The 16,505-nt window shown below is 27.2% G+C and overlaps 1 protein-coding gene across 1 annotated transcript in view; it reads left to right on the top strand.

Annotated features, from left to right (window-relative positions):
* Positions 1–16,505, top strand: part of LOC111688117 — a 24,073-nt gene continuing 7,568 nt past the window's right edge. Inside the window, exon 1 of the mRNA XM_023450601.2 lies at positions 1–223. Within this exon, the coding sequence (XP_023306369.1) occupies positions 188–223 (36 nt within the window). The 5' untranslated portion in view covers positions 1–187. The remainder of the gene's footprint in view (positions 224–16,505) is intronic.

Raw genomic sequence — 16,505 nt, 5'->3', positions numbered from 1 at the left:
GATTTTTAATTAAAATTTGATTTAATATAAAAAAAATTTTACAAAAAAAATTTAAACAAATAAATTTAAAAAAAATATTATTTTAATTTATATTAAAATATCTCATAAAACACAAAAAAATTTAAAAATAAATTTTATTAAATTATTTTCTAAAAATATCTTTAACAAAATAATAACTCACAATACAATGGAATACCGGTGCTCGAGAAGTTTAACAACCAAAGTAAGTGACCTCAATCAAACCCAGCAAAAGTATTTAATAAAAAAAAATCGAAAAAAAATTGAAAATAAATGATAAATGAACAAATTTATAATAAAGTCAATTAAATAAAGAAGCTGTAAAAAACTATACAATAAAATTCCTTTATTTATTATGGTTTGGTCAAGAGACAGAGCTGCCAAAGGAAAGTTTTAAAATTATTAGGAATTTTTGAAATTTTTAATTTTTTTTGGGGGGTTTTTAACTTAAGTGTTGGCTAGAGAAAGAGGAACTTTTCCATAGAAATGTTAACGATAGTTGCAGCAACTTTTCCATAGAAATTTTCAAGGAAACTGCTGAACTTTTCCATAGAAATTTTCAAGGAAACTGCAGAACATTTTCTCTTGAAATGTTAATGAAATTTGCAGCAACTTTTCTATAGAAATGTTAATGAAAGTTGCAACAAAGTTGCAGCAAATTTTCTTTATTTGAAGCAAGTTTTCTTTAGAAATGTTGACCAAAGTTGTAGCAACTTTTCAAAAGAAATGTTAACCAAAGTTGCAGCAACTTTTCTATAGAAATGTTAAAGAAAGTTGCAGCAACTTTTCTATAGAAATGTTAAAGAAAGTTGCAGCAACTTTCCTATAGAAATGTTAAAGAAAGTTGTAGCAACTTTTCTATAGAAATGTTAAAGAAAGTTGCAGCAACTTTTCTATAGAAATGTTAAAGAAAGTTGCAGCAACTTTTCATTAGAAATATTAAAGAAAGTTGCAGCAACTTTCCTATAGAAATGTTAAAGAAAGTTGCAGCAACTTTTCTATAGAAATGTTGAGAAGAGTTGCACCAACTTTTCTATAGAAATGTTGAGAAGAGTTGCAGCAACTTTTCTGTAGAAATGTTGAGCAAAGTTGCAGCAACTTTTCTATAGAAATCTTAAAGAACGTAGCAGCAACTTTTCTATAGAAATGTTAAAGAAAGTTGCAACAACTTTTCTATAGAAATGTTAAAGAAAATTGCAGCAACTTTTCTATAGAAATGTTAAAGAAAGTTGCAGAAAAAATCTCCACAGATTTTCATGAAAATTGCAGCAAACTTTCTATAGAAATGTTGATAAATGTGGCAGCAAGTATTCTATAAAAACTTGTATAAAATTGCAGCAACTTTTCTATAGAATATTGTGTAAATTTTCAGATACTTTTTCATAGAAAACTTGTGCAAAATTGCAGCAACTTTTTTATAGAAAACTTGAGCAGTACTGCAGCATCTTTCCTGTAGAAAACTTGAGCAACGTTACAGCAACTACTCTTTAGAAAACTGTATAAAGTTGCAGCAACTTTTCTATAGAAAACTTGTGCAAATTGAAGTCCCTTTTTATAGAAAATCTGTGCAAAGTTGCAGCAACTTTTTTATAGAAAACTTGTACAAAGTTGCAGCAACTTTTTTATAGAAAACTTGTACAAAGTTGCAGCAACTTTTCTATTGAAAACTTGTACAAAGTTGCAGCAACTTTTATATAGAAAACTTTTGTATATTCTATACTTTTGTATAGCGCAACTTTTGTATAAAAAAGTTGTCTGTAGATAGAGTAATTTTTGTATAGAAAAATTGTCTATATTAAAAGCAACTTTTGTATTGAAAAGTTGTCTATATTGGGAGCAACTTTTGTATATATTGAGAGCAATTTTTGTATATAAAAGATGTTTATAGTTAGAGCAACTATTGTATAGAAAAGATGTCTGTAAATAGAGCAACTTTTGTATAGAAAAAATTGTCTGTAAATACAGCAACTTTTATATAGAAAAGTTGTTTATAGTCATGGCAACTTTTGAATAAGAAAATTGCCTATGAATAAAGCAACTTTTATATAGAAAAGTTTTCTTTATTAAGAGCAACTTTTGTAGAGAAAAGAAGTCTATATTAAGAGCAACTTTTGTAGAGAAAAGAAGTCTATAGTAAGAGCAACTTTTGTTTAAAAAAGATGTCTGTAGATTGAGCAACTATTTTATACAAAACTTATTTGTAGCTAGCGCAACTTTTGTATAGAAAAGTTGTCAATAATTAAAGCAACTTTCATAAAGAAATGTTGTTTATAGTTAGAGCAACTTTCCTATAGAAAAGTTGTCTAGAGATAAGCAACTTTAATATAGAAAAGTTGTCTAAAGTTAGAACAACTATTGTATAGAAGAGTTGTTTGTAATTAGAGCAACTTATATAGAAAAGTTCTCTATAGTTAGAGCAACTTTTATATAGAAAAGTTATCTGTATATAAAGTAAAATTGTCGATAGTTAGAACAACCTTTGTGTAGAAAAGTTGCCTTAAAATAGAGCAACTTTTGTGTAGAAAAGTTGTCTTAAAATAAAGCAAGTTTTGTATAGAAAATTTGTTTATAATTACGAGCAACTTTCCTGTAGAAAAGTTGTCTGTAGGTGTAGGACATTTTTACAAAAGAGTTGTCTATAGAAAAAGCAATTTTCCTCTAGAAAAGTTGTCTATATGTAGAACAACTTTTGTCTAGAAAACTTGTCTTTATATAGAAATACTTTCCTATAGAAAAGTTGTTTGTATTAGGATTTACTTTTCTATACAAATCTTAACTAAAGTTGTGGCAACTTTTCTATAGAAACTGTGTCTTTATTGAAAGCAAGTTTTAAATATTAAGAAATGGCAACTCATCTACCGATCTTTTCTGTATAAGATCTCTCTGAAGTGTGAGTTTAGTCATGAATCCAATGTTTTTACGTCCCCTTAGAGATGTAAGTAAATATATATGTATATTGAAGATCTATGTATATAGTATATGTTTTTTGTGGTTCTTGGAAATAAGCTTTATTTTTTCATCATGATTTTTTTCTCTTTACTTTACAACATAAAAAACAACATCGTGCAACAGCAGCATCTTATAAAAAAAATGTTTAATATTAAGAAAATACCAAGTTGCAACTTTTAATCAAACTTATACATAGATGGTACGACACACACACACATATTACTACAACATAAGCAGCTAAAATGCTTTGCATTGTGTGTTTTTGTTGTTGTAGTTGTATTTTAAAACCAGTATCTTAAATTGTGGCAAGTTCAGGTTCAAATATGTGTTGTTATTGTTGTTTTGTTTTAATGCTCCTTTATGATGATCAATTTTGTTGTTTTAGTATTTTTTTTTTTTTGTTTTGTTTTCGTAAAATTTTTATGATCGATCATAAAATTGTAGTTTTTTGTTTTTGTAAAATTTTAAGAGGATTCATTTTTTTGAAAACAATTAAATCAGTTAAAAAAGAGTTTTGTAAAACATTTTTCAAAATTTGCTAACAGAAATCTGACAAAGAACGAACTTTTTTTTTAAAGTTGCTTGCTGCTTAAGTCTTTTGTTTTGTGTTAATATGGAACATTTTATAAAATACAATTTAATTTATTTAAAATTCTTAACTTTTTTAGTTTTGCTCTAAATTTCCCTTAAAATTTTATGTTCTTTTTTTTTATTAAATCTTTTCAATTCAAACTAACGGCCTGAATCCAAAACAAAAAAGCTTAAACTTTTCTTTTTTTTTTTTTGTTGTTCTATTAATTTATTGATTGTTTACAATCGAAGAAGAAGAAAAAGAAGCGAAAAAAAACCAACAATTTTAAACAAAATGAAATAACAATAAATTTTCTACTTAAAAATATCTTTAGACAATTAAACAGAATAATAAAGACAGACCTAATTCGGCCTTAGAGGTGTGTAGTGGCCGTCATCGTCAAACATGTGAATAACTCAAAAGGTACAACATGTGAATATAAATTTAAGAAAAAAAAGAAAAGAAACAGTAGTGGCTACCAACCAGATTAACCCTTTAGGGGAAGAGGAGATCAGTTTAGAACTTTAGCAAATCTTAAAAAGTTGTCTATATTTAGAGCAAAATTTCTATAGAAAAAATGTTTATATTAAGAGTAACATTTCTATACAAAAGTTGTCTATATTAAGAGCAACTTTTCTACACAAAAGTTGTCTTTATTAAGAGCAACATTTCTACACAAAAGTTGTCCTTAATAAGAGCAACTTTTATAGAGAAAAGTTGTCTTTAATAAGAGCAACTTTTCTATAGAAATGTTATCTACATTAAGATGAACTTTTCTTTAGAAAAGTTGTCTATTTCAAAAGCAACTTTTTTATACAAAAGTTGTCTGAAGTTAAGGCAACTTTTTTATACAAAAGTTGTCTGAAGTTAAGGCAACTTTTCTATACAATAGTTTTCTTTAGTTAGAGCAACTTTTCTATAGAAAAGTTATCTATATTAAGAGCAATTTTTCTAAACAAAAGTTGTTTTTAGTTAGAGCAACTTTAATATTACAACATATCTGTATGTAGAGCAGCTTTTCTCAACTTTTCAAAAGCAACTTTTTTATACATAAGTTGTCTTTAGTTAGAGCAACTTTTCTATAGAAAAGAAGTCTATTGTAAGAGCAAAACTTTTCTGTACAAAAGTCCTTTTTAGTTAGAGCAACTTTAATATTAAAAAAATTCTATATTTAGAGCAACAAAAGTGGTTTTTAGTTAGAGAAAATTTTCTATAGAAAAGTAATCTATATTAAGAGCAACTTTTCTATGCAAAAGTTGTTTTTAAATGGAGCAACTTTAATATTAAAAACATGTCTATATTTGAGCAACTTTTCCGTAGAAAAATTATCTATATTAAGAGCAACTCTTCTATATCAAAGGAGTTTACTGTAACAGCAACTTTTCTATAGAATAGAAAAATCTATAGAAGAATTGTGTGTATTAAGAGGAACTTTTCTTTAAAAAAGGTGTGTATTTTAAGAGCAACTTTTTTATACAAAAGTTGTCTTTTGTTATAGAAATTTTTCTATACAAATGTTGTCTTTAGTTAGAGCAACTTTTCCATAGAAAAATTTTCTATAATTGGAGCAACTTTTCTATTGTAAAGTTGTCTTTACTTAATGCAATTTTTCTTTATAAAAGAAGTCTATTGTAATAACAACTTTTATATATAAAAGTTGTCTATATATTAAGCAACTTTTCTATAGAAAAGAATTCTATATTTAGAGCAACATTTCTATAGAAAAGATGTCTATATTTAGGGCAACTTTTCTATAGAAAAGCTGTCTATATTTAGAGCAACTTTTCTATAGAAAAGCTGTCTATATTTAGAGCAACTTTTCTATAGAAAAGATGTCTATATTTAGAGCAACTTTTCTATAGAAAAGATGTCTATATTTAGAACAACTTTTCTATAGAAAAGATGTCTATATTTAGAGCAACTTTTCTATAGAAAAGCTGTATATATTTAGAATAACATTTGTATAGAAAAGCTGTCTATATTTAGAGCCACTTTTATATATAAAGGTTGTCTATATTTTGAGCAACTTTTGTATAGAAAAGCTGTATATATTTAGAGCAACTTTTCTATAGAAAATATGTCTATATTTAGAGCAACTTTTCTATAGAATAGATGTCTATATTTAGAGCAACTTTTCTATAGAATAGATGTCTATATTTAGACCAACTTTTCTATAGAAAATATGTCTATATTTTAAGCAACTTTTCTATAAAAAAGATGTCTATATTTAGAGCAACATTTCTATAGAAAAGCTGTCTATATTTAGAGCAACATTTTTATAGAAAAGCTGTCTATATTCAGAGCAACTTTTCTATAGAAAAGCTGTCTATATTTAAAGCCACTTTTCTATAGAAAAGCTGTTCTTATTAAGAAGAATTTTAATATTGAAAACATGTCTTTATTTGAGCAACTTTTCTGTACAAAAGTTGTTTTCAGTTAGAGCAACTTTTCAATATAAAAGTTGCCTATATTTGCCTTTTATATAGAAGAGTTTTCCATATTAAGAAAACCTTTTTTATGCAAAATTTGTCCTTAGTAAAAGCAACTTTTCTATTAAAAAGTTGTCTTTAGTTACAACAACTTTTCTATAAAAAAGAAGTCTATTGTAAGAGCAACTTTTCTATGGAAAAGTTGTCTAAAGTTTAGTGCTACTTTTCTATAAAAAAGTTGTCTTTAGTTAGAACAACTTTTCTTTAAAAAAGAAGTCTATTGTAAGAGGAACTTTTCTATGGAAAAGTTGTCTATAGTTTAGAGCTACTTTTCTATAAAAAACTTGTCTATATTTAAAGCAACTTTTCTATAAATATTTGTCTATATGCATAGCAACTTTCTATAGAAAAGCAGTCTATATTCAGATCAACTTATCTATTGAATAGTTAGTTATATTTAGGATAACTCTTCTATACAAAAGTTGTCTATATTACGAGCAACTTTTCTATCAAAAACTTGTTTATATTAAGAGCAACTTTTCTATAGAAAAGTTGTCTATATTTACAGCAACTTTTCTATAGAAAAGTTGTCTATATTTACAGCAAATTTTCTATAGAAAAGTTGTCTATATTTACAGCAAATTTTCTATAGAAAAGTTGTATGTATTTATCATCAGTTTATTTCCCTTAAAATTAAATATTTAACTGTATTAATCATCCCACAAGAAACGTGAACAAAAATTCCACTTTTTGTCTATAAATTGGGATGGGTTCTGTCTCACTTAATAAATTTTTGTTTTTTGTAAGAAAAAAAATTTCTTTTTTCGTTATTTTTGTTTTACTTTTTTTCTTCTGTAGTTATTTATTTAAGGTTCTGCATATATTTAGCCTACTTTTTTATGAACAAAAAAAAAACATAAAACAATTTAAATAAATTTGTTTTCTTTTGATTTACATATTGAAACCACTCGTAGTATTTTTTTTTTGTCTTTTACTCTCATTTTTATGTGTCTATTTTTTGACAGGTTGATAATAGTTAAAAAAAAGGAATTTAAACATTTCTCTAATAAAAACAAAAAAATGTTAAAAGATAAAAATCTTAATTGTTTGGACATGATTAGATTTGGCGAAAAAAAACAAGTATGTACTGAGGATTATTTGTATTTTCTTATTTTAAACTTTCTATTGTTTTAAGAAAAGAAATTTAATTGACAATTTTTTTATTTTCATTAATTTGGATTTGGAAATGTAATGAATGCTAAATTGTCAAGTGAATATTTGTTGTCAATCTTAGATTTTATTTATTGTGTCTTAAGGAATTTGTTTTTGTTTTTTTTTAATAACAATAATAAATGTAGTAATTAAACAAGATTTTTATAGAAATTTCTATAGAAAACTTGTTTTTAGTTGAAACAACATATATATAAAGAAGTTGCCTACAGTTGAAGCAACTATTCTATATAAAAGTTGTCTATATTTATAGCAACTTTTCTATAGAAAAGTGGTTTATACTTAGAGCAACTTTTCTATAGAAATGTTGTATATACGTAAAGCACCTTTTCTATAGAAAAATAGAGCAATTTTTCTATCGAAATATTGTCTAAATTAAGAGCGACTTTTCCATAGAAAAGTTGTCTATATTTGAAGCAACTTTTCTATAGAAAAGTTGCCTATATTTATAGCAACTTTTCCATAGAAATGTTGTCTATATTTAGAGCAACTTTTCTATAGAAAAGTTGCCTATATTTATAGCAACTTTTCCATAGAAATGTTGTCTATATTTAGAGCAACTTTTCTATAGAAAAGTGGTCTATACTTAGAGCAACTTTTCTAAAGAAAAATTATATATATTAAGAGCAACTTCTCTATATGTTGTCTATATTTAGAGCAACTTTTCCATAGAAATGTTGTCTTTATTAAGAGCAACTTTTCTGTAGCAAAGTTGTCTATAGTTGTCTATAATTTTCTATAGAAAAGTTGCTCTATATTTAGAGCAACTTCTTTATTAAAAAGTGGTCTATTGTTAAAGCAACATTTCAATAGAAAAGTGGTATTTGTTTAGAGCATCTTTTGTATAGAAATGTTGTCGATATTAGGATCATCTTTTCTGAAGAAAAATTGTCTATATTTAGAGCAACTTTTCTAGAGAAAAGTTGTCGATATATAGAGCAACTTTTTTTGGAAAGTTGTCTATAATTAGAGCAACTTTTTTTGGAAAGTTGTCTATATTTAGAGCAACTTTTCTATAGAAAAAAAGTTTTCTTCTTTAATAGGATATACTTTTCACAGCAAAGTTGTCTATACTTAGAGCAAGTTGCATATTAATGGAAAAGTTGTCTAATGTTGTATCCGCTTTTCTATATAAAAGTTATCTGTAGGTGGTTCCTATATTAAAGCTGAACTAAGAATGCAATAAGAACCAAACTTAGACAATATTTAGTGTCAAAGCAAAGCAAATTTTAGACGTTATTTATAGTTAGGTTTGAAGTCAAACTGGATCCGTTTATAAAGTTAAGTTCAAAGTCATACTTAGACTTTAGTTTAAGTAGATAAAAGCTAAATATAAGATTTATTTAGAACTACAATTAAACAAAATTTTAAACAAAGATCAAAGCCAAGCTTGGACTAAAGTTAGAGCTGCGATTAAAGGCTAACTTTGACATTATAAAGAGCTACAATTAAAGCCAAATTTAGGCTATGATTAAAGTCTAACTATATATAGAGCTAGAAATGAAACCAAACTTAAGCTGTAGTTCAAGTTGTGGTTCAAGCCAAACTTAGACTATATTTGGAGCTGTGATTAAAGCTAAACATAAACTTTATTTGGAGCTACTATTAAGCTACATTTGAAGCAACGTTTGAAGCCAAGCTTAGACTAAAGTTAGAGCCAAACATAGACATTATATAGAGCTACAATTAAGGTCAAACTAAGGCCATATTAAGAGCTATGATTAAAGTCAAACTTATCCTATATTAAGAGTTTATGATTGAAGTGAAACCTAACTTAATATGTAGTTAAAGCCAAGTTTAGACTATATTTAGAGCTGTGATTAAAGCTAAAATTAAACTTTATTTAAAGCTGCATTTGAAGCAACGTTTGAAGCCAAGCTTAGACTAAACTTAGAGCTTAGACTAATGTCTATAGAGCTACGATTAGAGCCAAACTAAGCCAATATTAAGAGCTATGATTAAAGTCAGATGTAGACTATATTGAGAGCTAAAAGTTAAATCCAACTTAAGATGTAGTTCGAGCTACAGTTTAAGCCAAACTTGGACTATATTAGCAGATGCGATTTAAGCCAAACCTAGACAATTTTTAGAGCTACGATTAAAGCTAAACTTAAACTATGATTAAAGTTAAACTAAGGCTGTATTTAGAGCCTTAAGTGAAATTAAACTTCAGATGTAGTTCGTGTTACAGTTTAAGTCAAACTTAGACTATATTTAGTGCTGCAATTAAAGCCAAACCTAGACAATTTTTAGGGCTACGATTAAAGCAAAGCTTAAACTATGATTAAAGTCAAACTGAGGCTATATTTAGAGCTTAAATTCAAATCAAACTTAAAATGTAGTTCGAGTTACTGTTTAAGCCAAACTTAAACTATATTTGGAGCTTCGATTAAAGCGAAACATAGACTATTTTAGAGCTAAGATTAAAGTCTAATTGAGTAAGCAGTTAGAGCTGCAAAGAAGCCAAACTAAGACTATAGTTAGAGCTGCGATTAAAGCTAAAAATATACTATTTTTAGAGCTACGATTAAAGTCAAACTAAGTTTTTATTTAGAGCTGCGATTAAAGCCAAACATAGACTATTTTCAGAGCTGCAATCAAAGTCACACTAAGACTTTATTTAGAGCAGCGATTAAAGCCAAAAAGAGACTATTTTTAGAGCTACGATTAAAGTCAAACTTATCTTGAAGCCATGATTAAGCGATAGTTTAAGCTAAGATTAAAGCTAAACTATATTTAGGGGTAAGATTAAAATCATATTTAGACATTAGTTAGAGCTAGGATCGATGCTAATTTAAGACAGTTTTTAGATTAATACTTAACACCCAGCCGAGAGTCAAACTAAGACTATATTTAGAGCTGCGATTAAAACAAAAAGTAGACTATTTTAAGAGCTACGATTAAAGTCAAACTACGACTTTATTCAGACGCGATTAAAGCCATACTAAGACTTTATTTAGAGTTACGATTAAAGTCAAACTAAAAATTTATATGGAATTGCGCTTAAAGCCAAAAATATACAATTTTCAGAGCTGCAAATAAAGCCAAACTAAGACTAAGTAACAAACTAACGTTTAAGCCAAGTATAGGCAATAGTTAAAGCTAAGATTCAAGCCAAACTAAATATATTTTGAATTTAGATTAAAACCAAACTTAAACTTTAGTTAGAACTAGGATCTCTGCCAAACTAAGACAGTTTTTAGATTAATATTTAACACTGAGCCGAGATTAAAATCAAAGCTATGTATAAAGTCTTACTAAGACTATATTCGGAACTATGATTAAAACTTAATTAAGACTTAATTAAAACTCAATTTATGTCTATGAATCGAGTTTAACTTAATGTCATATTAGAGCTTTAATTATGTTTTAATAATTTAACTTTCTATTTTTTTCCACAATTATTACAAAAAACTACACAGAACAAATAGCAAGTTGATTTAAAAAGAAATTTCATTTCTTATAGAAAAAAATGAAATTAAATTCTTTTATTTATAGTGTGTTTCACATCATAAAATCTTTAAGAAACAAAAAGTAAAATCTATTCAAATTCATTCCCACACCCACATAAAATGACCAGTAAAAGTGATACTAATGGTAAATTTCTTCTTATGATGAGCTCTTCCAGCAGCCATTTCATAAATAAAAGTTATGGTTAGTTAGTCATATAGCTTTTCAACTATTTATGAGTTTCTTTTATGCTTAACTTAAGCTCTTGCTTGAAATTTCTTAATAATTTTTAAACTCAAAATAACTAACGGCTTTTTGCGCTTATTGTTTTAAATAATGAAAATTTATTACTTGTTTAATGGTTTTCTATTAAATTTCAATTTAAACTACAAATGCCTTAAAGGTGTTAATGATATTAGAGATGCCTATCAAAAAGAAAAAAAAAGTACAAAATTTCTATCAAACTTGCTTTAAATTCTCTTCAAATTTTACTTTTTTAAAGACCTCAATTTGAAATGTTTTTTTTTCAAACCTTAGTCAAATTTTTGTTGTTTCTTAAGGTGCAGGCGTCTTTCAGAAATGTTACCACGTTTAACTGTTATTTTGTTCTTCATTTAAAAAACGTGTTTTGCATGCTCAACATACATCTGATCTTTTAAAGTTTTTAGAGAATGATGGCTTTGGTGTTATAGTTTTTTTTTTTTTTAAAGCTTAAGGTTATCACGACTTAAATTTACTTTAAAAGCTCTATATATGACATTGTTGTTATTATTTGTTGCGTGTTTGACCATTTTTTCACATTTTAGTTTAGAATGTAAAAATGAGTTATAAAACGTCAAGATTCAAAACTTTCAAACTTAAACTTTATTTAAAGCGAAAATAGAATATACCTAGAAATTTATAGTTGAAACGAAAAGTCGACTTTTCGACTTTTTGCATTTAGTTAAAAGTCGACTTTTTGCATTTCATGCAAAGTCGATTTTTCGACTTTTTTCATTTAGTTCGACTTTTAGTATTTTATAAATATTCGACTTTTTCCGTTTTTTCCGACTTTATCCGATTTTTTCTGACTTTTTCCGATTTTTTTTTCGACTTTTTCTGACTATTCGACTTTTTTTGACTTTTCTACTTTTTCTGACTTTTTGACTATTTTCAACTTTTTTTCGACTATTTTTTTTTTACTTTTTTTCCACTTTTTCTACTATTTTCGAGTTTTCGACTTTTCGACTTTTTGATTTTTTTGACTTTTCGATTTTTTTTGACTTTTCTACTTTTTTCGACTTTTATTTATAAAGTCGACTTTTCGACATTTTTCATAGATGATAGTCGACTTTTGGAACAAAATAGTTAACTTCGACTTATCGACTTTTTTCGACAAAAAGTCGATTGTTCGATTATTGGAAAGTCGATTTATAGAACCCTAAGTATACCCAGGTCTTAAATTAAAGTTAAACTTAAACCATATTTAAAGGCAAATATAGACTATAACCAAAGCTAAGATTAAAGTTCAATATAGACTTTAGCTAGAGCTAAGATTAAAGCTAAACTTGAACTACGGTGAAAGCTTAACTTTGTCTAAGATAAGTTAGGTAACTACCATAACTAAAACTATGATTAAAACTCAATCTGGGCTATAATTAAAGCAAGGATTAAAGCCTAGCTTAAACTAAAGCCACAGGTTAGGATTTAAGACAAACTAAAAGCCCAGAATTAAAGTCAAACTTTGAATAAATTTACAACCACCACTAGAGCAAAGACTAAAGTCAAACTTAAACTGTATATAAAGTCAATGGAAGCTATGATTAATGCTCAACATAGACTTATGATAGAACTAGGATTAAAAGTGAACTTGAACTACGATTAAAGCTTACTAAGATTAAAGCTAAACTAGAACTTTAAATAAAGTTAAGATTAAAGTCATTACCATAACTAAAGCTATGATTAAAACACAATCTATATCTAAAAGCAACAATTAAAGCCTAGCTTAAACTAAAGTCACAGGTTAGGTTTTAAGACAAACTAAAGCTAAGATTAATATCAAACTTTGAATAAATTTACAGCCACCACTATAACCATGTTTAGGATAGATTAAGAGCTTCGATTAAAGCTAAACTTAAACTCTATTTAAAGCTAAGATTAAAGCCTAACTTAAACTTTGCATTTAAAGGCAAAGTTAAACTATACCCAGATCTCAGATTAAAGACCAACAACTTTAGCTAGAGTTAGGTTTAAATCCAAACTTGCCTCTAAATACATGTCTGACTTTGTCTGTATCTAAGAACTAAGATTAAAGCTTAAGTCAAACTTTAGCTAGTTATAATTATAGCACATCTAGAGCTTAAACAAGAGCTTTGTCATTAACCAAACTAAATAGTACATTTAGAACTTATACTTAAGTCAAATAAAGTCTTACTTAGACTGTATTTAAAGCCGTGATTAAAGCCATACTAAGACTCTAGTTAGTGCAACGTTTCAAACCAGTCTTAGATCACAATTTGAACTAGGATTTAATGAAAATTAGGGCAGCATTTAGAGATATAATTGAAGCCCAACTTAGGCATTATGTAGAGCTCGATAAGGGCCAAACTTAGACTTTATGTAGAGCCCATACTAATGTCAAACATAGACAATATTGAGAGTTGCGTTTAAAGCCAATGTCAGACTTTCTATAAAACTAAAGGACTTTATTTAATGACATGACTTATGATTTTATTTAGACTCTAATTACAGCTATGACTCAAGCCAGACTTAGACCACAGTTAGAAGCAGAAATAAAGCTAAACTTATGCAGTAATTGGAGCTTTGATTAAAGCTCTAACTTATCGTTAGCTAAAGCTTCTGCAAAAGTTAAAGGTACATTTTGTCCAAACTCTGGCTATACCTTGGACTTTATTTTGAGCGTTGATTAAAGCCAACTGGATACTATAAATGAAGCTACTATTTAACCAATCTTGACTATATACATAGCCATGAGTTAAGCCAATCTAATACTCTGTTTAAAGCTCAGATTAAAGCTTAAATAAAACTATAATTTTACCTTCAAGTGCGGCTAAACTCAGACTATATTTCGAATGACATTTAAAGTTCCCCACATATGGAGAATTATTCTTAAACAACTCAACATTTCAGTACTTTAGCTCATACTCAACAAAAGTTTCTTTCAAAACACCCCTCCCTAAACCTAAAGTTTTTCATCTTAATATATATTTTTTGAATTAAATACACAAATCATTTTCATATTATTATTATTATAAAAAATACCTACAAATATAGGTCAACAACCTTAACAATAACGGCTTACTTACAGACTACTATACAGTTTGATTGGTTAAACGGACCAAACCAACAAACAAACAAAAAAAAAATCATAACTTTGAAAATAAAAAGAAAATATAAATTTTTAAAAATCTCATCATCAGCTTCTAGTTAACTCTCTCCCTTCTTTGTTAGCAGGTCCAAGTACTACTACAAACATAATCTTTATCATAATGCTATATAAAAAAGTATATAAATATGTGTGCACATATGTAAAGTGTGTAGCTCTGGTTTATAACATTGAAATGTCAGTATCAGGTGTACACTGTACAGCAATTTAAAAACAATATATGTATAGCTTGAAGTGCTAATTAGCTTTGTCATTTTTATTATTTGTTATAGGGGCTACTAGCAGTTATATTCTTAACTACAGATTCGGCAACAGAAATTAGTTAATACCACTTATTTAATTCGCTATTTCATTTTTAGGTATTTAAACTTAAGCACTAATCTTAGCTTCATATAAAGTCTAACTTCATATTAAATTTATGCTCCAAATATCCCATTTTAGCTATTATAGTCTGAACTACAAGTTAGTCTATACTCTAGACTAGACTATAGACTAGACTATAGACTAGACTATAGACTAGACTATAGACTAGACTATAGACTAGACTATAGACTAGACTATAGACTAGACTATAGACTAGACTATAGACTAGACTATAGACTAGACTATAGACTAGACTATAGATTACACTATTGACTAGACTACAGTTTGGGTGATAGACTAAACTATAGTCTGGACAATAGACTATAGTCTTGACTATAGGCTAGACTTAAGACGTGTTTTATTTCTAGACTGTAGTTTAGTCTATAGTCCAGATTTTAATTAAAGCTTTAGACCAAAGCATAGTTAAGTCTATAGTCTAGGCTAAAGTTTAGTTTAAAGTCCAGACTATAGCTTAGTCTAAAGTCCAGCGTATAGTTTAGGTAGGTAGTCTAGTCTACAGTCCATTCATTTCTTTATTGTTGTGCAAAAAATCATGCACATTACAAGAAACTAAAGATCGTTTATCGAACCTCTTAAACTATTAATATCATTCTTTTAAATTAATTATTGTAACCATTTTCAAATCAATTTTAAAATCTAGTTTATAAACAGAAACTGATTGAACAGATGACAACTAGTTGCTTAAACGTAATTTGTTAAAATTAGCAAAGAAGATTAAACATTTCTTCTAAATCTATTAAACAGATTGATATGATTACCAATTAGTTTTCATCATGAGTAAGTCATGTTGTTTATTTTTTAATTTTCAAACAAGTGTTTTTTATAGTTTTTTTTTCTATTCAATTTGTCTTCCATTTGGCTTGGTCTTGGTCTTGAAATGATCTCATAATTGTAAATTCCAAGAAATCATGACAAACAAAGAGTGAAAACTCTTTTTCATTTAATTTACTTTGTATGTTCGGAATTTAATTAATGTTTCTGTTTTTTTGGAATACAAAGTTGGCATTTTAAATAATATTGTATGGAGTTGAGTTTATTTGGTGCAAAAACACATTTTTCTTAACATGAAACCTGTTTTATTTTGCACAAAATCATTAACAATTGAATGCATTTAATAAAATGTAAAACAATCTACATAAATGTATTTAAAAATTTCTATAAATTTATTTAAATTGCGGGAAAGCTGGTATTTTATCTTCGGATAAAACTAAAGATTATAATTGAAAAATCATTTTAGTAAAACTAGTTAATATAACTATAAATAAGTTAATTTGTTTTCATTCATTACTAAGTCAGTACTTCTTTAAAAACCGCTTCTTATTCCCAGCACTCTGTGCCTTAACCTTTACAAAATTTCATGAGAAAAATAAATTCATCTTTAGAATCTTAAGAATACAATTTAAAAACCTCAAACAACAGTTAAAAACTAAACTAAACATAATTAGAAAAAAACTCAAATTAGTTTTGACCCATATTCTAAAATTTAGTCAACATAATATTCTCGCTTTTAATTGCTTCATTCATAAATATTTTGAAATTTAAATTTCTTAAAAAAAAAAAAACAAAACAAAACATTAATCATTTCTTTAATGTTAATTCTTCTAAAATACAAGACATTTATTAGTTTAAATATAAATTAGCAGATGTTTTATACAATCAAAAGTTTTATTATGCTATGTTTCTTTTTCTAGGGGCTTATATTAGCAAGAATATCGGTTAAAATCACACACACACACAAACAAAGACAAGCATTTCCGTTTTAATAACTGTGATAGTGTGTGGTTGAACGTAGAAATAGACACAAGACGAATTACAGACTCACCAGACTATAGACTAGGTACATATATTCAAAACTATAGATTAAACCATTGTTTAATCTATAGTTTAGACTGTACTAAAGACCAGACTATCGACTAGACTATAGACTATTGACTAGACTTTAGACTATAGACTATTGACTAGACTTTAGACTATAGACTAAACTATAGACTAGACTATGGACTAGACTATAGACTAGACTATAGACTAGACTATGGACTAGACTATAGACTAGACTATGGACTAGACTATAGACTAGACTATAGACTAG

This window comes from Lucilia cuprina, chromosome 5 (genome assembly GCF_022045245.1).
Source record: "Lucilia cuprina isolate Lc7/37 chromosome 5, ASM2204524v1, whole genome shotgun sequence".
Classification (NCBI taxonomy): Eukaryota; Metazoa; Arthropoda; class Insecta; order Diptera; family Calliphoridae; genus Lucilia; species Lucilia cuprina.
This window is presented reverse-complemented; position numbering and strand designations above follow the sequence as displayed.